The sequence below is a fragment of the Calidris pugnax genome, unplaced genomic scaffold, assembly GCF_001431845.1.
Source record: "Calidris pugnax isolate Ruff unplaced genomic scaffold, ASM143184v1 scaffold2, whole genome shotgun sequence".
Lineage (NCBI taxonomy): Eukaryota > Metazoa > Chordata > Aves > Charadriiformes > Scolopacidae > Calidris > Calidris pugnax.
This window is the reverse complement of record NW_015090766.1, coordinates 1047093-1071001: the sequence shown is the minus strand read 5'-3', so window position 1 is coordinate 1071001 and position 23909 is coordinate 1047093. Positions and strand designations below refer to the sequence as shown.

General features: G+C 40.1%; 1 protein-coding gene across 1 annotated transcript in view; it reads right to left on the bottom strand.

Moving 5' to 3' along the window:
* Positions 1-23909, bottom strand: part of NTRK2 (neurotrophic tyrosine kinase, receptor, type 2) — a 212503-nt gene that overhangs the window by 80130 nt on the left and 108464 nt on the right. The window contains exon 12 of the mRNA XM_014936305.1: positions 10596-10784. Coding sequence (XP_014791791.1) covers positions 10596-10784 — 189 coding nt within the window. The remainder of the gene's footprint in view (positions 1-10595; positions 10785-23909) is intronic.

Below are 23909 nucleotides of genomic sequence, written 5' to 3'. Positions count from 1 at the left end.
TTAGGTAGCTAAAGATGAAGCAACTGTCTACTGGAATTGTCCAAAGTACTAAGCTGACTAATGCTCTGATTTCTATTGACTAGACTTTACACTTCCAAGCTGATCAGGGACTTTTTAGAAAACCAGTTAGTTGTTGATTTAGCATCTGAATGCCTTTGAGATGCTCCTTTCATGTGCTCAGCTGAGATCTGAGAATGGGATTTAGACTCTCCAAATGCAGAAATAAAATGCAGAAATAAAAACAACGTAGAGACATTATTAGTCATAGAGATACACTGCCATTTAGAGAAACAGGTGATAATTGGTATGCATACACCACATATTTTTCCCAAATGCAGACAATACCTCCATGCAATATGTTTTCCATTTAAATGTTTAATTGCCCCCAAAATCTAATGGATAAGTCACTAGCCAGAGGTACTGCACAACATTTCATCAACAGAACTTTAACAATTTCAGACCTCATTGCAGGGTCTTGACTTAGGTTATTTGACACTTTTTTTCCCCTGCAGGGGTTTTATACTTCAGTCACAGTGAAGTATACACAGTTCCTCCACAATCTGCAAATAATAGTCTTCAATTATTATGTGCATTGATGGGCTAGAGATAAGACCCATCAAGTGTTCACCTCATACCAGATCTGTATGCCTCAAGGCTTAATCCACATGCTGGCCTTTGAAGGGCGATAACCTGTCCTCTGTGGAATGTCCTGCTCAACCACAGGCTGAGAAATTCATACCAACCCTGACAGCCAAGGAACTACTGAGCTCAAGGGCTGGCTGTCTCTCCTTTCACCCCTTAGTCACAGCCCCACTAAGCAGAGGTCCCCTCAGCATCCTAGGCAGAGAGAGCAGCTGGTGCTGAAGGGTGCTCTCTCTTTTGTCCAACAAACCAAAAGAAAACTAGCTTAAGGGGAGGTAACAAAGGGAGCGTCCTAAAAGATGATCATAAAGATATGTTTCAGCAGTTGGGGTTTTATTTGTGTAAATTAATGATGGAAGCATGTTCCTGGAATTGTCTACCCGCATAATCATATTTTCTAAATGAGTCAAATACGCTGAGCTCAGGTATTTTATTACACAGAATATATGTCTAAACTGAAATGAGTACATTAATTAAACACCTTTCAGTGGAAAAAAAAGCCACAGCCTTATCATCCTTACCCAACTGCTGTTGTGGAAAATGAGAAGCCTGTTGAGAGGTTTAATTAACACGTTAATGCTGAAAAAAATTATTTGAAGAATATTACAGAATATTTCGGAATTTTACCAACTGTGTTACTTTGGCATCTAAAATGGCTGTTAGGTTCCACATGAGACAGTAAGGAGCTCCCCAGCATAACCTTGTCAAAACCAAATCAGTTGTACCAAATTAGCCTTATGAACCTCTGTGGCATTTTTGCTGGGAAAGGTTTCTCAAGACAGAATGATAATTGAGCTGCACAGACCACAGAATAAAAAAGGTTTGGGGGACTAGCCACCCCAAAGCAGCTGATAAACACTCCCACTTGCAGGGAGAGACAGGGCTTTCTAATCCCAGATGCACGGATCCACCACAGGTGGGAAAAGCACCTCTCTCACAGGATCTGGAAGCCAGAGTACAAATGATATAGGAAAGGGAGGAACTGAGCAGATGAAACTCCTGCTGGACACATGGGCTGCCATGCCAGCCAATACACTCTCATTCATACACAGAAGCACATGAACGGCATGCATACATTCAGAGTGGGCCATGGACCATTCTGCTGTTCTGATGGCTCCAGGTATAACAAAACCCACTGCTACCTGGGGTCTCCCTGCACTAGGCAGATCTGCAAACTTGCAAAGCCAACCACATGGTCTCCAGGTCTCCAGGACACAAATTGCTCTCAAAAGTCACAGTCTTAAAGCACTGATAGCCTTAATTCCTCAGAGACAGCTGTCGGCAAGAGCTGGGAAGATGCTATACACAGCTGAAAACCAACATGGCTCACACTGCAACGGTGATAAATATTACCCTGTTTTAACTGATGCTTATTGTGGACAACTGTATTCCTGATCATTTTCTCCCAAAATTCATCTTTGGGTGAGCTTGTGCTTAGGGCTAACTGCATTCTACACACTCATGTTTCTTGATGCACTTGCTTGGTGATGATCTCAAGAAAATTAGAAATAGGGTTTATGAAATAATTTTGGTTACAAACTTATTTGATTTACTTCTGATTTTCTCATATTTTATTATTTATTAGACTTAACGTTCCTTATTTTATTCTTATTTATACTCCCTTGCTTCCTTAGAATCTGTATTTTTTATTCAGCCAAAACTCACATTGACATAAAGGAATAAATCCAAGGCCCAATTCTGCTCCCTTGCTTAGGCTCGTGATAAGGAGGTTTTCACAATGGATTACTTTTTTTTCCCATTCAGCTTAAATATAAGTATTACCCATTTAACCTCTGTCACATTATTTTCCCTTTATGCTTTTACATACATACTCAGGTTTCTGTATATAAAACCAACATCCACAGAACTTAGTATGCAGTAGAGAGTCTGAAAGGCATAATGTGATCATTACAATATAAACGGTGCTATTTGTCATTTACGTATTACTACATATTTTGGTGCCAAAATAGTGTATGTATTTCTGATACAGATGTACTGTCAAATGATAAACTGAATGTAGCAATGCCACTGGGATTACACCTACTGAAAAGCACCATGTTGGTTTTTTTTTTTTTTAATCTTGACTAATACCCTAATTGCAGAGGATGCTTGCGTATACATTTAATTTCAATTCATATTTCATAAAGTCATTAAATGTGCACTTCACAGGAAGCCCACAGTTGGCTTGACGTTGACAGTTCATTTCAGTGCTCTGCTGAAGAGCAACAGTGGGCTTATCTGAAGTTTACCTGACAAATTTACACAAGAAGGTGTATGCTGTACCTGAATTTTGACAATGGACACTTTCCTCAGAGTGTATGTTTCACGCTGGCCTGCCTTGTACTCTGGCTCTGCTGTTGAAATGCATACTTTGGATCTTCATTGACCAGATCTCCTTACAGCATCCACCATTTAGCCAGCATGCTTCATGGGCTGTATTTCCAGGTGACAAAACACTCATGCTATTTATAAATTAAAGATCAGACTCCAAGCTGTTCTTTCCTGCAGTTGCACTTGCAGCATTCAGACTCTTCGAGTAAGTAATTTGCCGAATAATTCAGGTCACAGAACAACATTTTCTGTGATAAAATGTAAATATTTTGCTGAAAGCATGATTTCTGGACTTTTTTATTAGATGTAAATGGACTCCATGGACAGATCAAAACTGCAACAGAAGTATCTTCTGGGGGAAAAAGTGATTCTATAGGTTCACCTCTACACTAAATGTGGAAATATTCCTTTCTTTCCAGTTCTGAATTTTTAAGGAGGTAGAAACCCATGCTTTTCAACTTGAAGACTTCTGCCTTTGGGAGAATTTCTTCCATTTGGTTGGAAAACAAAAGAAATGCAGGTCTGCTGAGTCTCAGACTGAGAAGCAGGACTTAAAAAATCTAATTTTTCATGGATTTATGTATTTCTTGTTATATTTTATTTGGTGGGCAAAGAAAATACGTGACCACAAAAAATATCTGAGACTCAATGTGTTATGGTCTGGGAGATAAACCTCTCAACAGAAGTCAAATGCAACTAATGAAATTCACCCCTGATTTCTGACATATGTATGACTCGAACAATTGCAAAGACACACATTTTAAATGGTGACTGCAATCAGTGATTAAAACATGCAATCAAACCACAAAATTATTTAGTCAAGATGACAAAATATACCTTCATATATCTTTGTAGCTTTATTCAGCCAATACCTCTTATACATTTACACGGCCAACAAAATATCTCCAGAGTAAAGCACACAATGGGAACAAGGCACGCAGTAAATACTTTATGTATATCCCTCCTTGTAATCTCAACCTCACCAACATTCAGCTTTCAGCATCTAAAGCTTTTTGGTTTTCAGCCTGAAGATCCTAAGTCCTGTTAAGCCTCCCAACCTCTGAATCTCGACTCCAATGAATGTCAAGACTGGCAAATTCAGCTTGGACAGCAAGGTTTTTCCTCTCAGTCTGGATTTCACTAAGATTGATCAGTTTTGGTCCTCTGTGTTCTGGCTGTTGAGGTCATGGTGTCTTTTTATAGGAAAATGAGCTGTTTACAAATTTTCAGCTCTGTGAACTTTGGGAGTTAATGGAAAATCCCCAGGCTTAGGTCTTAGCTGGCTAAGAAACCACTACTGCAGCATCTCTTTTGTGGTCACTCAGATATAAAAGCCTTTTAAAAGAGATGGAAATGCTGACAGAGTTTTTCTCTTGGGAGACCCTTCTTATGTGCACAAGGACCACCTTGGTCTATTTTTTACCCCGTAATGTTTGTCAAAAATTATCCATTTGTCCAAACTACAGGAGAGAGGAGCGGACAGATACAACCTGGAACAAATACACTATAATTTGTTAGGTGGGAAACAGAGTTAAATGGAGATTGTCGGCTGCAGTAGTCTGCGTGTAGTGCATAGCTATTCTCTACAGGACACCGTGTGTGCAGGACAAGCAGCACACAGAAATGAACAAATTTACTATTCTAGGTCAGAGGCCTGGCATATCCCTGCAGTGCAAAAATTTTCCTTTTTGCCTGTAGCTTTTGTATCACCAGACTCTCATATCTCTGCTCTGCAGTGAGAGCCCACGCACCCACAGAAGAAATATGTGCTGGGGCCAGGCTCTGCTACGGGACCTCTGGGACAAGAATGCCTGAGAAATATACACCGAGTGAGACCACATCTCTGCCCTCTGTTGAACTCACCCTAGAAATACAGACAACAACCTATTTTTTTAATACCAAATGGCCTGCTGCTGGCGATCTAAGGGTTGGGGAGAAGGTTGTCAGCCTACTCCAAGACGAAGAGAAACTAGTCTGCCTTGCAAGGTGTGAGTGGTCAGAGTAACAGAAACAACTGGGTATTGAACTAGAAGTAGTTCCACCTTTCCACAAAAGGCCCAGGAAAGGAAATGCAGCTCAGTGGGTCCTGGTATCTGGCTGCTTCCCTCTGCCCTCTGTGGCGGCAGTGCCAGGGCCATCTCCCCAGGCTGGCAGAGCAGGGGCAGCTCTGCACCCTCACAGGCTACTGCCATACTCAGATTCTCCCAAATCATGAAACTGAGTTTAAAAAGAATCACAATGTAATGAACAGGAGAAAAACAAATCCAGATCTTTTTTTTTTTTTTCCTGCTTCCTCAGCCTCCTGGGGTCTGGCTCATATTCTCAAGCTTTTCTTCACATTTTTTTCATTCTAAAATGAAATCTGACATCATTACCAGACCCCAAGACCTACAGCTTTAAAGAGAAAAGTCCAGTACTGTGGGAGTCATTATAAAATGATAAGAGTAACTCTCCTATTTCCTTTGTTCCATAAAAGTCATTCAAGAAGGTGGTGGACTGAAGCAGAGCATTGCTGCAACTTTTCTGCCTAACAAGGACAATGAATATGTATGGATATATGTATGTTAAAAAGAAATCTATAGTTAAAGAACAAGCAAGGTCAGAAAAAGACTTAGATCACCTTTAAGTAAATGGTGTTACAGTCCCTGAAATGTAAATGAAAATCCCTTGAAAAATTCAGTGTTCAAAATGGGATAGAAGAGGGATGCTCTCAAAACTTCTGCCCTTAAAATTAGCATCACACATGCAGCTAGCAATTTTACCATGGAACTGGAGCTATAGACTGCAAATTCATTTTTTCAGATCAGCAAAATAAACCAAAATTAATTTACACAAATTATTTCTACCAACTTGTAATCAGCTTCCGACTCTCCCTAACAGAGGCCAGCTGGAAGTACAATAATAAATATCTAAATCATACATTCACACTCCTGCACTTGAAGGAACACAATCCCAAACTGCAAAAATATAGATGAAATAGTAAGATTATCTCATGAATACAACCAAATTGCCCATATAAGGGCCACAATCCACACCACATCATCTGTATGGCCAGTCATGGAAAACATCTTGCCTCTAAAATATGCACTGCCTAGTCAACAAGCCTTCCCAGTATGCTATTTTCCATCATTGATAATATCTTTAGGGATGAAATTGAGGGAGTTGCAAGTACAGATCAGCTGGGAAGTGCAAACTGATGTCAGTGCAGCTGCTGTTTATCTACCCAAGGATAAACCCTGGAGTTTGCAAACCTCTCCATGAAGGGGCAAAGTTCCAGCGTTCCTTTCAGTTGCACTCAAACAACCACAGTAACTTCATGGGGCATGGGTGGCATGGGGTGATATTCAGAGAACAGTTTGATTCCCAAAATCCCCCAAACCACCTGCAAGCTGATTCTTACCCAAGTTCTGCCCTGAGAATCTCATCTTGGGCACTTCCACTGACATTTTATGCATACTGTCTCCTCAGGTTTTGCTTTTCACATAACTACCAACACAGCAATGTTATTTACTGATTGCTTTTCCATGATTAATCAGGAAAATGTAATAGTAATGGGATGATACAGTCCAAGACCGTTGCTGCAAGCTATGTGATGAATGAAGAAAGTCCATAGCCATTCATTGGGAAAATGGCTTTATTTCTTCTGTTCTGTTTCAACAGGCCTGGTAGGCTCGGTTGGCAACTCTAGCAACTACAATTTCTGTGCAGCGATGTAGAAGAGTAATTTTTGAAATATCATGGTATTAATGAAAATACCAAATAGCTTCAGGGCTGTGACAGCTCATAAGATCAGCAAAGTTAACCATCTAGCAATAGTTAGTGTCTATGCCTAGAAGATACTACATCATCCAGTTAATTTCAAGGGACAAAAATATTTCAAGGTTTGCCATCCACATAAAGTTTCTGCACCTGGTGATGTTGCTTCACCACAAAGTTGAGGCCCAATTTTCAACAGCAAAAACTGAATACTGTTGGTAATTCCCAGGCAAGAGGTTTGCAGGCTGATGCTAATACGGCACAACCTGGTTTATAATGACTTAAGTGCAAAGAGCATTTCACCATGTCCAGTCTGTGGACTCTCTCTCACACATCTGAAATCAGAGTTGTCACTGTTAGCCAAGTACCTTTTGATTTCAAAGAAAAATGAAGTCTCATATGTGTATGAAACATGTCTTCGCATCACAGACCGTAAAATTTCAAGGTGGAAATATTCAGGATATAGGAGAGGTAGAGAAGCCCACTAGCCAGCAGGAACCAAGGGAAATACCTTTTGATTTCAAAGAAAAATGAAGTCTCATATGTGTATGAAACATGTCTTCGCATCACAGACCGTAAAATTTCAAGGTGGAAATATTCAGGATATAGGAGAGGTAGAGAAGCCCACTAGCCAGCAGGAACCAAGGGTACATGGCAGGGAAAGGAAAAGCCAGGAGAGCTGGGATAGGATGTCAGACAAACAAGTGCTGAAGAAGCACCAATGGGCTGGCTGATGAGGAAAATGGGTAGCTAAGACAATGAGCAGTTGGACTGGGACATATCAGCCAATCCCAGTTGGAAGATGAAAAATAATTTTCTACTGTTATATCAATTACTGGTACAGATCAGCACTTGTGTTGAAACCTGGGACAGAAATACAGTCCTTCTGAGTGATGACTGCAACACAGTTCCTCAAGTTGATGGGTCTTTGGTCTTCATCGGTTTGCGTTTTCCACCTTGAAAGCTGTCTCTCAAGAGGAGGAAAGTGCTATAACTTCTAGCCTAAGACTGACACTTCAGAAGCCATCACCTTTTGGAATTTAGCTATTCAGTAGCAAAAGTACCAATTTACTGATAAAGTGATGGAATTTCAAACTAAATTGATTACAATCAGCTTTTTAACTTTCTTTTAATACTTCTAATACTTTGCAATGAAGCATCATACACTGTATTCAGAAATGGTCATCTGTAGACAAGTCAAGATTTGGCTTAAGTAGATAACAAAAAAGAAACTCCACTTGCTACCCACAGCAGACATACTGCTTCAACTTGTGCGAAAACTGCAATATGATCTGCGTACAGTTTCACCTAGCTCAAAATCTCACCTTCTTCCACAGACCAATATATGCTAAATACATAAGAATCCTTTCCAGCATGACTGTCAGTTATTGCTGTGTTTAATGCTAGTGGACAATGGAACTTAGACAAGATAGGAAATAAACATAAATGTTAATTATCTTGCTGGAGATCAGAAACCAGATGACATCCGGAGCTGGCATTATTGTAAACAGGAAAAAGGTATGAGAGCTACTTAGCTTAGAGGTTTATAAATACCAGATATACACACCAGGAGATATACAGGTTAAGAAAGGACAAGTGCAGTTCTGTACTAATAAGTGAGTGAGACAGATGGAAAGAGAGTGTATGTGAAATTATTTATGGGAACATCATTTTTGTCTGAGACAATTTTAATTACATTCTTTATTGGACAGATGCTCTATGTGCTAGGAGAAATCTGCCTTGGTTTATACACTGACACAGTTTACCTGATTCTCTTTGCTAAAGCAATAGTACCACAAAGACTGGGACCACCATGGCCATGTGGCAGAATGCAGAGCATCAGCCCCACAACCCTCCTCAGAGCACCACAGCAAAGTCTTGAGCTGCATCCTGCAAGCATTTATGCACAAATTGAACTTTGTGTACTGTGATTAATTTCCCTAACACCATGTGGGTTTAATTGCAGCACAGAAAACCAAATACAGACTTACATATTTTTAGGATCAGGACCTACTTAGCACTAGTCAGCGGTGATTTAATGTGTCTGTACTTAATGTGCAGCTTACTAAATGTGAGAGAATTCTGTGTTTTGGTACAGTTTGGGTTTTTCCCCAGAACAGCATGTATGTTGTTTCAACATTAATGCTGAAAGTTAAATACTCTGTAGTCATTGATGTTTATTTAAACCATTATAATGTTGTCTAATGCAGCTAGGAACGGAGGTACAGTAGCCTCATATTTAAAAGCATGGCCTTTTATATAACATTAGAGAGCTTTAGTGGGCATGTTGCCCATTTCTGATTCCCTAGCGGTTTCTCTCCTTCACAGGAATTAATGTTCTAATCAGAATGCATCTGTATAACGTTTTCCTTGTGCTCATCAAGTACTAGCAATTCAGTGATTACCTTATGCATCCCACTGCATATACTAGGCCAGATTGTTCAAATATTCTCTGGTATAAGAGCTAATTGGGCATCTCTAATCACAAAATGGTGCCACCCAAAAATCTATGGTAAGAGTGAACACCAGAGATATATAATAAAAAGGCAGAAAAAGACCTGACGTTGCATTGCTGGATTGTCTTCTGTGGGGTGTGTTTAGTGCAACCATCTACACGTAGATGAGCATTAATATTTGCAAGATATGTAGGTAGCCTGGTATCAGTCTTTGCAACCTAACAAGTCATGCAGATGCATGCATGCTCTCGTGCACAGGTCAAGAAAGATTCCTATTACAGGATTTAAGCTTTGCAAAGTCAGAGGCAAAGATTTCTGACGTCAGCAGTAAGCCCCTAGCCTACAGTTCATGCTATGAAGTGGTATCATTCAGGGTAGGGTACAGAGAGGATGCAGCATCCCTTAGTTGCAAGCCCTCTTCTCACCAGCTACACTGGGAATCTCTGGAGCAACTTCCCAGAGAAACAGTTCAGACTTCCAGTGATACTTCATAAATGTATGTACATTCACACATGCACACACACAAAAAATAAAATAAAATAAAAAAAAGAGGCAGGAACAACCTTCTCTGAAACACTTAAAGACCTTAATGTACTGACGAAAAATAATAAGCAGTGCAGTTACCATTAATAGCAATATCCTTCAGGAATTTTTTCAGTTACCTGCTACAATGCTAATCACTGGTGCAAAAATCAACACTTCAGATGTCTAATTCTAAAGCTGTTACTAGGTTTGAAGAATAGCAGCTGAGATTAGGGATAATCTTTTTTAACTATTCATAGTTAATTATGTTTAACTCTTCATATTTTTTCATATTTCACCTGTTTCTAGCCAAACATGAAATAATTTGTATGTGACATTTATTGTCCATCATACAACCTTCTCTACTTTTAAATATTCAACATCTTTTCCAGCTGTGGAGCTTGAATTATAGAATGAAATTAAAAGAATTGAAGTTTTATCCCTTACCATTCTTATAACTTTACAAATATTCAGATTTCAAAGTTATGTTCCTTGCCAATATGATCAATTTAAAAGCAGTGAGTATGTAACAGTACTGATTTCTGTTTCTGACCCAGGATTTGCTTTCTCACAAGAACACATTCACTGCACAGGACCGGCCAAAGACCACTGAAATCAATGGAAAGGCTACCAGCGACTTGGATGGAATATGGATCAGGTTTTGAGCATAACACTGCTGACTTCAGTGACTCATCACAAGAGTGAATTTGGCTTTGACAGATGTAAAGCGGTTCATTCCATGTACCTCTAACAAGCTGCACACATTTTAACCCCACCCTTCCACTCCCAGGAATTTAGAGCACTTTGTTCTGCTAGCTGTGTTAAGAAGCCCCAGCACTCGCACAGGTAAAATGAATGACTGAAACACATACAGTTGTTTGTACTTACAGGTGTCTGGCTTGAGCTGGCTGTTGGTAATTCCAAAATATTGGGGATTTTCGATGACGGGAATCTTTGTCATCCCAATGATGACTGCATCAGGACCCCCCTCAGAAGAAGACGGAGTATTACTGCCATTTGAGATGTGGTGGAGGGGGCTGGCTGAATCGTCGTCATTGCTGATAACTGAAGAAGGACCTAGAGTTAGAAACAAAGATTTTTTTTTAACTCAGAACATAGTTCCCTTCCCCCAGAAAATTCCTTTTTTTTCTGGTTTGGGTTTTTTTTTTTTTTTTGGACCAATTTGTCCTTCATCCCTGTAGCAAATAGCTCACTTCATGGGCCTTGTTGACCTTACCTCAGGAATGTTATATCTCTGGGTACAGATGGTGAACAGTGGGTTTTTTCCATTAGGAGTTGGAATGTGGAGCAAATTTTTGTACTGGTAGATCACCTAGAATATATCAAGGTCCAGCATACTCTGTCACTGGGAAAGATCTCCAAATTTGTCCAAACTCTTTCTGTCGTTCTCAGATATAAGCTATGAAATACATACATTTTCTTTTTTACCTTATACCCTGCTTGGATCACACAGCAATAACTGGCAAAAATCTGGGGGACACCTGCCCTCCCTTTGAGGTGACATTATAACAAGACAAAAGACACAGAGGAGAGGGCTCATCCTGATGTGGGAAGGTGGTAATTTCTGAAAGACAATGCGGTTAGGAGTTGAAATCCAAGGGATAATTTCAACAGTCACAGAAGGTGTGGAGCAGAGGCTGCAAAGAGTAGTTGGTAAGACACATTCCCATACAACTGCAAAATCTGGGGTCATTGCAGAGGGGCTCATCCAGCCCAGGGGAACACCCCACCAGCATCCCCATCCATACCTGAGTCCAGTCATCTTCCAGAAAGAGGTTTATTTTGATCAGTAATCCAGTGACAGTTTTTGCTTTGTTTTCACTCTGTACTTTACATTTTTAATGAAAGCGCCACAGAGCGAAAACCTTGTATATGGGTTAAAAAAGTCCTGCTTAGCGTAGTGTCCCACTTCTGTGAGCTGCAGAGGCCTTTGATCTAACAGTGAGATCAGTGCAGGTAACATTTGCACTCTTGCCATCTAATCCTGCCATTTAAATTCCACATTACATCTTCCAGTTTACATCCAATATTCAAAGAAAACTAGAATCATCACCTAGCAGCAACAACATTTTGCCTAATCTACCAACTGGAGAGCCAGCGTAGATGAAACGTCACATTTCACTTCATTCTCCAACCACATTAAACAGTGGTTTTGGGGTAACATTCACATCTTCTAATTGCAGTAATCAAAAGACGATGCTAGAAACATGGAAAAATTCACCCTCTGAATGTGCCTATCTCTTCTCTATCTCAGCACCCTTAGATGACACCTGTGTTTAGCCCATGGGCAGCTGTGACAGGTGGGGCAAATGTCTCCCCAGAGAAGGGGGCAGCAGAGAGGACCCTGAGGATGATGAAAAGCTGTGTTTACTCCAAGTTGGCAGACACCACATTATAAAATGCTGGAGCCCCAGACTGTTCTAGGCTGGACAGAAGAAACTGTGCAGATGCAAGACAGAGCTGAGTAACCCACCACACAAATGGCATCTGTGTCTGCAGGAGAGACAGGTGATGCAAGAAGAGAGAGAAGGGGGACCAACAGCAGGTCCTGTAGAAACATCACCGAAGATGTGAGAGAACATGGGCAGGATCCACCATGGCACACAGTTAAGGAACAGGATGAGAACTAGGACAGTCAAAAAAACAGCAGTCAAGAAAGGGGAGCTTTAAAGAAAAGAAACTCTTACTCTTTTGTGCCTCACCATATCATTAACAAAAACACTTCATCACTACATGGCATGAATCACAGGAATAAAACTTAAATAATTTTGCACGTGGCTATTCAACCCTAACTTTAGAGACTCAAGTGTGCTCTCACCCCTGTCCTGCTTTACTTTCTCCCCAGTTGGTTTAATGGTGCATGAGGGAAACATTCTCATAGTTTGAAAAAGCACTTCCCCCCTAGCCTGAAACATTAGAGGTAATTTTTCAAATACCTTGCACTTCACTGGAAATTCACTGTTGACAAATGTAAATGAAGCCTAGATCTCTGCAATTTATCAAGTGAAATACTAATACCGAGGCTGCTTTTGTCATTACTGATCAACCAGATCCTCAAAAGATTGATTCTACTAGGAAAGCTGCCAGGATAAGTTTTTGGTGAAGATTTCACTAATGAAGTGCAGAGCCTAAGAAACTGTGGGAAAGCGTCCTTCAGACGGCACACAACATACTTAGGTGCAGTCACAACACCTTTTTCAGGTGCATAAGAGTTGTGTGAAGTGCAAACCCATTTAAAACCACATTCAGTTTTTTCTAGGCATCATCCTTATGTCTCTAAACTTTCTGAATGTCACGCTAATGGCTCCAAAAAGCAGGCTGACAAATACACATTTTCTTGGGAAAATAAAGTCCTTTTATACTAACATAGCTTTAGTATAAGGGTCAAATCCCTTCTCTTACAGCAAATGCGCAAATTCCCTTGGGTCTGTAATTTAATAGAGGCATGTCTCTCAGTCCTTTTCAGCCCTGCTGTTCTCTGCTACATATAAGAAGGCTTTTTTGTCATTGTTTGCTTCCACCACATATGCGGTGATGACAAAGAAAAGTGACCATTACACATTTCTAGATGTTAAAGTGGGCTAATGAATAGAAACTCATTCTGTTCATCAAATCATTTCTGCACTGCTCCAAGACCCAATTTTGTATGGTGAGCTATTTTTTCAATCAGCATAAACCGCAAAGTGCTGCAGGTGAAAAGTAGACAATTGTTCTATAAATCTATTTACTCCATTAGGCTAACTGGTAAAAATTAGTCTTCATGTGGTATGAAGCAGGCTCCAAGTATATTCAGCTCTCTGATGTAGGTGAGGAAAACCTGGAAAATAACATGGTTTCCGAAGCAATTCCTGGCAGTACAAAACAGTTTAAGAAAAATTCAACTCCGGAAACTTTGTGCTGTATCACTTAGTGATCCCTCTCACTTACTAGCCAGTAATCAGCTCATGCAATGGTCTTTGGAAGTAGTTGTTTGGGTTCAAAAATCCTATTTCCTATATATTTCTTCTCTAATTAAGACAGTGAGAACTCAACAGATGGAAAATTTTGTTTATCTGAGGCAGTTGAGCTCACATCCTTTCAAACTTCCCCTTTGCTGGGATGTTTTCATGAACGTGAACAAACTGGTACATAAACCACTTCCACACTTGCTTATTTGCCAGACTATCCACTTACTATAAAGTTACATTTCATTTTTGGAATACACTAAGCCACATTAGAATAACAGGCCAGCACTGAAGCTGGATATGACTGATATTCTAGTAATGCAAAACCATTTTCCAGGATGCAAGATGAGGCCATCATCTGTGCTGCTAAGAAGCTAGAGCTGCCCTTTTCTGAATATGCACTGAGCTCAAATTGAAGGGTAATTTCTTAAAGCGTCTTAAAGTGTGGTTTCATCCAGATGAAATGGGGTCACCAAATTACTTGTCAAAGGCAGAATGAGTATGATAATTACCCTCAGCCACCTATTACTGATTCTCTTTTTTATAAAATCTGCTGTTGGTTAGACACCTGAAATCTGAAAATTTTAGACAAAACTTCATTGGTGGGAGTAAAATCATGGGTTGTCAATAGCCATTAGCTATTGCCAAAAGCTGACTCACAGTCACATTGAGCTTTTAAGAAAACTCCAGAGGCCTTCCCCACCTTCAAATGCGCTACCCAATGTCTTCCTTTTATTTCACTTTTAGAGCATATTTCTTATCTTAAGAAGATAGAAGCTGGAGTCAGATGAGAAATGGTAGCCTGCGTGGAGAATAAACATGAGAGCTATAACACTTGCAGGGCTGAATTTGTCTTTGAAGCTGAGCTAAAAACTTGTCCATTCTGCATCACCTAGGCCCAAGAAAAATCCCTTCTGTGTACAGCTCTCCAAAAAAAGTAATGACATGTAAGAAAACCAATGGCATTTGAAACTCACAAGCTATAATAAAGCCAAATACCTCCCACATCCCTAGGTTGTGAATGATCTTTGACACACAGTATGGGGAGAGGAGGAAACAGCAAACTTCTTGTACTGCACTTCCCACAAAAAAAACCTGGAGACAATCAAACACTGATAGAGTGGTGTGATGGTTTACTTTCACTAGTGCCAGCACCCCTCCCTGAAATACTTGTGGATTACACTTCTGTGCTCCCTCTTGAATAGTGTATCTCTGCACTGTCCTTGAGCTCGGTGGTGCAAACAAATGTGAGTTTCCTTATGTTTAGGAAAAAGAAAAAAAAATAAATTCAAGGTATGCTGCTATTTCTGGCCAGAAAAAGGAGTTTCATGCTTATAAAATACAGCCTTTCCTGCTGCTTCTATCATCATCAGAGTTTATGCAGTTTTAACATGTACGCTACCAAGACCTATCTACACTACTATTTGTTGAGCCTACATTTTGCTTTGTGTTATTTCAGACTTTTAGGTAGTTGGCTGTGGCAACATATCTGACTACTGGCTTCCACTGGAATAATCCACATGACCTTCCTGTGTATTCAAGTACAGAAAGAGTCTCAAAGCGAATAATAACATGACTCAGCTAAGCAGGCTGAATGCAGAATCAGAAAGAACATATGGGTTTTGTTTGCACCTGGCATGGCCTCGCAAACACTATACTCAAACTTTAGCTTAAGTGGTCACAAACAAGCACTGTATCCATCTACATCTCTCTCCACCTACTCTGTCAAAGACACAAGCAATTTACTCTTGCATGTTTTCTCTCCAAGCTCTAACAAGACCCCTTGGAGGCTACAATATCCTGTATGCTCCTTGCAACACACTTCTGTGCATCACATATTATTCCTATTACCCCTGAAGTCACTACTAATGGCTCAGGCACACTGGGAAACAGTAAGAGTAATAATTATCAAAAAAAGCAGTCAATTTTAGCTTTGTGGTTGGAGATGTGTAGTTACAAGGATTTATCTATTTAGTCAAGTGTTGTGCGGTGACCCAGGTAAAGAGGATCATTTTATAGAGATGATTTTGTGCTATGATGCCTTAATAACCATGGCTCTTTCCATGAAAAATGATGTTAACTGCTCTGAAGATTTCTCAACTGACCTTGCACTAGCATTGGCTCTTCTTACTTGTTCTAGGAACAGGGACCAGTCTGCACTGGGGCATGGTAATAGCATACCATCAAGTCAAAAGCAGGACAAAAGCATGTCACATCAGTCAGCATCACCTCTGCTGAATTTCAAGGCCATATTGACTCTTCTCTCTTTTTCCTTTTGGGAGGGGTGTATTTTTTCACTAAATACCTTCTTTTCCTCTGAGACTCCTATATTTGTTGTAGATTCTAAGTTCTTCTTTTCTGCATGATTAAAAGGTAAGTTTTATGCTTCAGCAAGAGCAAATGTATTTTTTTTTTTTCTGTTATCAAGCTAGGATCCAACTTTCTTACCAGAACAGACATCTTTTTAGCTTAACTTTTGAATCACTATCTTATCTTTCACTCCCTCTGGAAGACAACTCATCAATCATAGCTTGGCACACTTTTTTTCTAACTAAGGTGCTATAAGCTTTACTTGGAATATTCCTTTGAATATTCCTAAGTTCAACAACTGTATGAAACTGTGATATCAAATCATGTTTATGCAATTCTATTAGACTGGATAAGAGAGCCCAGCATAATAGAAAGTAATGCAATTACAGAAACATTATTTTATAATACTGGTCTCTTAAAATGCTGCATGCTGAATACAGGGAATTGAATTAAAAGGCATAAATAGAACACAAGGAAAAAAATTCAAAGCCAGCAGAATAAGCTTCCCAAAGATAGTCCCAGTTTGCTTGGAGGAACTGTTCAAAGTAAAGTCAGATTCTTCTGCAAATCTAGAGTGGGCTTATTAAAATGATGGTCTTTGCTTTGCAGCTGCTGCTGCGTTTAATGAGGGAAAAGTCAAGGCAAGGTGCTCCTATCCTTTCCCGGCAGTTTAGCTGTGCGGAGCAGACCCTTCTTGTCTCATATCTCCATCCCTGCCCACTCCCCAGAAAACATCCATTAGTCTTAACCTCAGTGAGGTCATCTCAATAGTCATTGCCACACTCAGTTGCAAAACAAGTAGTATGGGGTTAATCTTCCTCCTTTGTTTGCGGTGGAGAAAACACAAAAAATAAGATTACCCCAAGCAACATTATACCCAAGTCCATCCTGCTGAAGCACACTGCTCTTCACAGCTCAAATAGTGCATGTCCTTCTGTCCCAGTGCAGCACACTGAACCAAAAACCACACTGTAGTCATTAACTCTGTGACTCAGAAAACTGAGACTTGCCAGGTTTGGGTATTTAGAGGATAAATTATTTCACATCTTCTGACAGGTATCATTAATCTGTTTAACTGATTTGCACCCACCAGTGCTTGTTTAAGCTTGTACTCTGTTGCTTCTTGATATATGAGATGAGAAAAACTTTCTGACACTGCCCAAGAAGTTCAGTTCCCATCCAAGAGCATGCTCCAAGGAAGCCAGAGGAACCAGAATGGAGAGCTGGAGAACTTCCACACACCCAGCAGAAAAATGCCTCTGTTCCCTGTCAGCATGCACTTCTAACAATCTCTGAACAGAAAACTGGGGGCTCCTTGGAGGTCTCTTGCAGGAATAAGTGGCTGAAAATAGAAGTTTAGACTCAAGAAGCAGTCTTTAGGAGTCTATTCACTTAATACCATTACAAAATAAAGTGGAAACATTTGTTTGAAAATCATGATGAAGTCACACCACTTTCACGTAAGTTTAATTTGGGTGATCAAGAATCCAAGGGGGATTGCTTTTGTTTTCATGTGAAAAATCATTGGTTTGTCTTTCCACATTTGTTGAAGCTTCACTAGAAGACTAAATTGTGTTGTTATCACTGTATCGCTTTCATACAGAGCAAATAAGTTACAGTGCCATATTATTTTCTTTCCTACATAGAATATTGTAAGTAACGCATACCTTTGAGTCTAACAAAATAATAGGTATGTTACTCAGCTTTACAGTACCAAATTTTCAGTGTTGCTAGGTGTCAAAATGTCAGTCACGCTGACTTAAATGCCTTTCCCATAAAATGCATGTTCCTTTTGCTGGAAAACTTATTTCAAATGCATAACTCCTCTAGAGAGCAACAAACATGCAATCTGGGTAATTTCCACTGAAATGACTGCTCACACATTTTAGAAATACTCAAGTATTTCATCAGGCCTTTTTGTTGTGGCTTTGAATCTAAGAGCCACAGCTGCATATTTGTTTGCTTCGGGTTTATTCTGGAGCGTGATTGTGAAAGAATCCCAGTCAGTTCCTTTCAGCTGCCTTTCTTCTCACAGCTTTGTCTGTATTCCCCTGTATGGATGCATTCACACATCCCTTTACAGAAATGCCTAGAGCATTCCAGAGGTCATAGCTTCTGCAAGGGAGGTTTTGAATAGGGAGAGACTTCCAAAAGCAAGTCGCTCCCCAAAAGCCATGCAACCTACAGGACTCAGGGACAAAGACACAGGTGTCCAGGGCTGGAACAGACTGGCAAGGCAGTTTACCCAAGAAGCCTCCTTTGCAGCACCGCAAAATCATGCAGGAAAAAGGATGAAGTCTCTAAAATACTTGATTTGCTAGTACTGTCTGTGCACAATAAAAGGTCCGCGACCCCCCTCTGCCCCAGCCTCACTCCAGGGCCAGCTCTCCCCAGAGATGCCATCAGCAAAGCCTCAGCCTGCAGCACAAAGGTTGTCGATTTCTTTCTCCTTTCAGCCAGAAAGGGAGACATTTGTATAACAGATACCACAGCCACGATCTGGTACACATCTTTAAACTCTTAAGCACCATAACCAATAAATCCTCACAGTTCCTCCTTGGTGAGGTACATACTACTATTATTCCTGATTTGGAAGCAACAGGAGGAGCTTTGCGCAGCAAACTGATTTGCCCATTGCTGCAGGTGTGATCTTTGTCAAAGTCATAACCAGGACCCAAGAGGGACTGCCAGCCCCAGCTGTCGAACCACAGAGCCCTTCGGGACTTACAGCCCTCCTTCAGCTGTAGGATAAATGGTGGATATACAGCTGCCCACTGCTTCGTCGACGCTTTTGCAATATCTGTAGCTCAAATGACGTGCCCTATCATAAGGAATGAGGAATTTATGGCCTCTCATTATTGGTAGTCAAATGAAACACAGACCCGAGACAAAAATCTAGCAGGGATGTAGTGTATTAATCAATACGAGTATGTGAGCCAGAGAAGTAAGGATACAAGGCAGCAGAAAATGTGAAAGAAGGAAAGAAAAAATGATTTATCTTTTTTAATATAGATCACCAAGACCATTCATTATAGCCACCTGCAGGTTTGGATATCTCAGAAATGTGGGTAAAATTATAATCCTTCAAAAATACTACAGTGAAAAATCACCGTAATAAGAAAACAGATCAGCTGGAATATCCCTGTTGGCATCAAGGAAAAAAAAAAATTCACCCAAAATTAAATACTTGTTCCTTTCATTTCAGTTAAAAACTATTTCATTAACAATTGCTTCCCTCCATACTTTGCATAAATAATCTAAGAGTTAGCATTCCCATTCCTAGGGCTGTGAACAAGGTCCTCTGTTGTCTAGCAGATAAATACAACCTGGACAGAAGCAACCCAAGTTTCCCCATGCTGCTTTGGCAGTCAGTCTTTAACTGAGAGAATGGAAAAGCTACTTGGAGTAGTCAACTTCAATAATTTTCCAAATTCTATTTAGTTAGACATACTTAGATAAATGGCAGATATGCTAGATTGTGGAGAAATGCTCCCTGATATTAAGCTTATATTTGTTGTTTGTGTGCTTTTTTTTTTTTTGAAAAAGGCATTACTAATGAAATTATTTCCCTTCTTTAAACCCTCCCTGATTATTGCTTGGGAGTACAGTGATACTACCTACAAGTGTCTCCCATTCAAGAAAATCAGCCGAAAACATTGGGGAATTGGGATTTCTTTAATTCTAAACAGAGGTCTGAGGAGGTATACAAGGATAGCCTCCCAATGGAAGGGAACAATCTTTATTCCATGCTTATGTTGGATAGGAATCAAGTGCATCAAGAAAGACTGAAGTAAAATGTTAGGAAAACATCCTCAGGCACTGGAATTGCTCATACAAGGCTCAGAAATCTCTACTTCTGGAAATCTTGAAGCCATATCAGGAAAATATCTGTTGGGAAAGATACACATATGGCTGATATAGGCTTAGGACAGGGAAGAATCTCCCAGGTCCCCTTTCAGCCCTAATTATCCATAATGGCAAAAAGGCAGACCTTGATTGGTCTTACGGAGAACACTCGGAGTTCTTCAAATGTTGATTTATGTCTATTCAGAACTGAATGAGGCTTGTAGCTCAACAAATACATAGCATGTATCAATGAAGTACATACATTTCACTGCATTAGCAGGTTACTTATCCAGGCTGCGGAACTAAGATAGGTTTAGTCAGGTGAGAAGCACACCAGTGATGTACAAATCCACAGTCTTCAGTGGGTTATTCTACTAGAATACAAATTATTTAATTGCATTCTTTACATACAATTTATTTCAGTGTGATTCCCCCCTTAATTAGTTCTGAGCAGTTTTCATTAGTGGAAGTGCTAACTACATGACACTATAACAAAATCGTGTATCATTTCTCACTTTTTGTGAGTGGGAGATTCTTACAGGCCCCCAAAACTGCACGAATTATGAAGTCAACACTGTCCTACATTGAAATATACCTCTCAATTTGTTGTCAACAAGCATTCCAGAATAATAGCTTCCAATTCATTTTTCACTTACAGCCACACTAGCTAACCTTAAAAGTGACAATCTGCAAGGAAGCAAAACTAAATGATTACACACAATCAACCCAAACATCATGCTCAAATTATAAACAACATATGCAGAAATCTGGTATTGCTATTTACTCAGCTCTCACTGTGATGATCTTGCAGCCCAACTAAGGCTTTCTTCGTCTTGCACTGACTTGAACTGGCTCTTCTTCATCTCCAAACATTCCCTGTCCTTGAAAATAGCATTTGAAAACCTGATTCTTCTTGCGTCTCTGCCACAGCAGCCATTCCAGTGGCTTTCTCCCATATCCCTAGAGTACTCAGTAACTATACACCTTCAAACAGAGATCATAGCCCCTGCTCAGAAAACTTTGGTGGCCAGCAAAAGACTGACCAGAACCAAGTTCTGGGAAGATTTTTAGTGCTCAGCAATCATGTATCACTAGAAATTCTTGTGATATCCAGGTGAAGCATCTGCCATGTTCTCCAATGTGGAATAGTCTTAGCAACAGCCCCATTCTAGCATCTGGTGCTTTTGCGCACCTCTAAGAAGTCATAAAGAAAATAAAACTAATCACTTTCCATTAATCACTTTCTATTTCCACGGCTACAGACTTCTGGATTATTCTCAATTAGATCTTCTGGGACATTCTTTAAAAACTAATTCCCCTTTGGAGATGGGAGGGAGCTTAACAGACTGCTTGGAGCAATAAAGCTGACAATACAACTTCAGACCAAAGATGCAAAATTGCCTGCAAACAACACTTTCTTTCCCCTTCTTGCCTAAGGGAGTGAAGCCTTACATACTGCAAAACCTCTTCAAATGCAGATCTAAAAATTACTGCAGTGGAGCAAATGACACACATGGATAGAAAGGCAACATTTCAAATTTCTGTCCCAGCAGCATCACTCACAAGCTATAAGATTAGCTGCACAAATTGAGTGACTTGTCTCTCTATGTTGATCCTCTACTGCCATTTCCAGACACCTCCTCCTCCCTGCCATATGATGCCTCATCTGCTGGAGACTCGTCCTGTCACCTCTCTCCTGCCAGCTTCCCTTGAAATTCCCTTTATGGCAAGCAGGAAAATGCCCCACACTCAAAGCTATTTGCACAGTACCAGCTAGCTCAGCCATTATAGAGGTGCATGAGAAACCAAGCGCTGGCAGTTTTGAATCTACAACAGATTTGAAAATGGACACATTAATTGTGAAACTGGTCACAAAACTGGTCGCCAAACGACAATGAAATTTTGCTAAAATATTGGAAGCATCATTGTTTCTATTTTGGAGGGCTCTAAATAAAGCACTGCTTCTCTTTTTTCAGGATGCTTATTCTTTACCAAGTATTGTCCCCTAGCTTTTTTCTGATATGCCTCCTCTGCTTATTTACTCAGTTCTTCCTTTATGAAGAGCTTTGCCTCTCTCTTAACCTCTTGATCACCTGGCTAATCTACCTTCTCTTTTTCTAACATGTCCCTGGATTTCTTAACTCTGCAGCTTCCTATCACCTTGTAATATTCAGTTCCCAGTTCTCCACATGGCCTGCTGTGATTCTGTAATTTATATATTAGCATTAAATAGCATTAGTACCTGTTAAACTCAAGTATTTTAGGGTGACACTCATTTATTCTCAGAGTGTAACTTCCTCTTTTACCAAAAATTCAGTCATGGCTGTTTCTTAGCAACAGATTCATCAGAACAGATTTGCATGGAAATGAAGTACTCTCAAAAAGGAACTGCTAAAGGAAGCCGATAACATAGCCTTATTTCTGACCACCACTAGAAGCAAATACCACAAAGCAGAATAAAATGGTTTTGTAATTCCGTATGAATCTAATGAACACGTATACAACATTAGCACCAACTGAAGTAGAAGACTATATAAACTTCCCTAATTAGTGTATCTCTGAGCAAATCTGCAAAAATAATCTTGCCTTCTGAGACTGCAGAACAAAACAAATCAAGCACAGCCACAATCCTTTCTCACACTGGACTAGTTTCAAAATTGGAGTCTGCAATGGTCACATACAAACAGTTCTCAAAGGACCTGCAGACACGTGCACTTCCCACATGCAGGAAAAATGCACACCCTCACTTCAAGTACATCAATACTAAATAACCAAGAATGAGACTTCAGTGCCGGAACATAATGACTTAGTATTTCATTCTCCCCATATTTATACCATACTCTCAGTAAGCTGAAAGTTTCTCATTTTCACAGTCCTTAGAAAAAATCCATTTTCCCTAGAGAAGTGAGGTGTAGAAAAACACCTTATGGAACTTTGCCAGATGAGGTTTTTCTTGGGTTTTCTTGTTTGTTTGTTTTTTTGAGGTTTTTTTGGTTGATAGATAGGTTGTTTTTTTGTCTGTTGGTTTTTTTTTTAACCCAAAATAATATGCTCAGACCCAACTAGCTAGCTCATTAAAAATGTAGGACAAAAAAGAAAGTTGGGGATAGGTTGAAAGCGTGAAACCAAACATGAAGCATGAAATCCTATGACCAGAAAAAGTGAAATAACAATACCAAGAGTCTAATTCCCTTCATCATAGTATCAACTAATAGTAATTTATTAAATTGACAATAGTGCAAAATCCCTGAGCTTGACAGTTGAATCAGTGACGAAAAGTTTTTGGCAAATGGAGGCCTGTGCTGCTGTGGCACTCAGTTCTGTCGCTGAAAGGCAGCGTCTATAATATATGGCTGCACATGAATAATGTTAGGAATGAGCTAAAATAATTGATCTGTATTATTCCCAAGAGGCAATGCCAAAAAGGTAATCGCCCATATTCGTACAATTACTTTATAGAGAATGACAGTTTCATGTCTTCCAAACATTTAACTGAAAATCTATAAAATCCATTTCTCTTTCTTGCTAAGAAATTAATATAGGAACAAATGAATCTATAGGAACATGAATCTGTGACCTTGGAGGCAAGGGGGACGGTATGGAGAGAGGAAATTTTTCCTCAAGTAGATGAGGACCAGGTTCGGGCCCACTTGGCCAAACTGGACATTCATAAGTCCATGGGCCCTGATGGGTTGCACCCACGAGTGCTGAGGGAGCTGGCAGACGTTATCGCTGGACCACTCTCGATCATCTTTGAGAAGTCATGGAGAACAGGAGAGGTGCCTGAGGACTGGAGGAAGGCCAACATCACTCCAGTCTTCAAAAAGGGCAAGAAGGAGGACCCTGGGAATTACAGACCAGTTAGTCTCACCTCTGTCCCTGGGAAGGTGATGGAGAGACTCATACTAGATGTCATCTCCAAACAAGTTGAAGAGTGGGGGGTTATTGGAAGTGGGCAACACGGGTTTACCAAGGGTAAATCATGTATGACCAATCTGATAGCCTTCTATGATGCCATGACCGGTTGGTTGGATGAGGGGAGGGCAGCAGATGTCATCTACCTTGACTTCAGCAAGGCTTT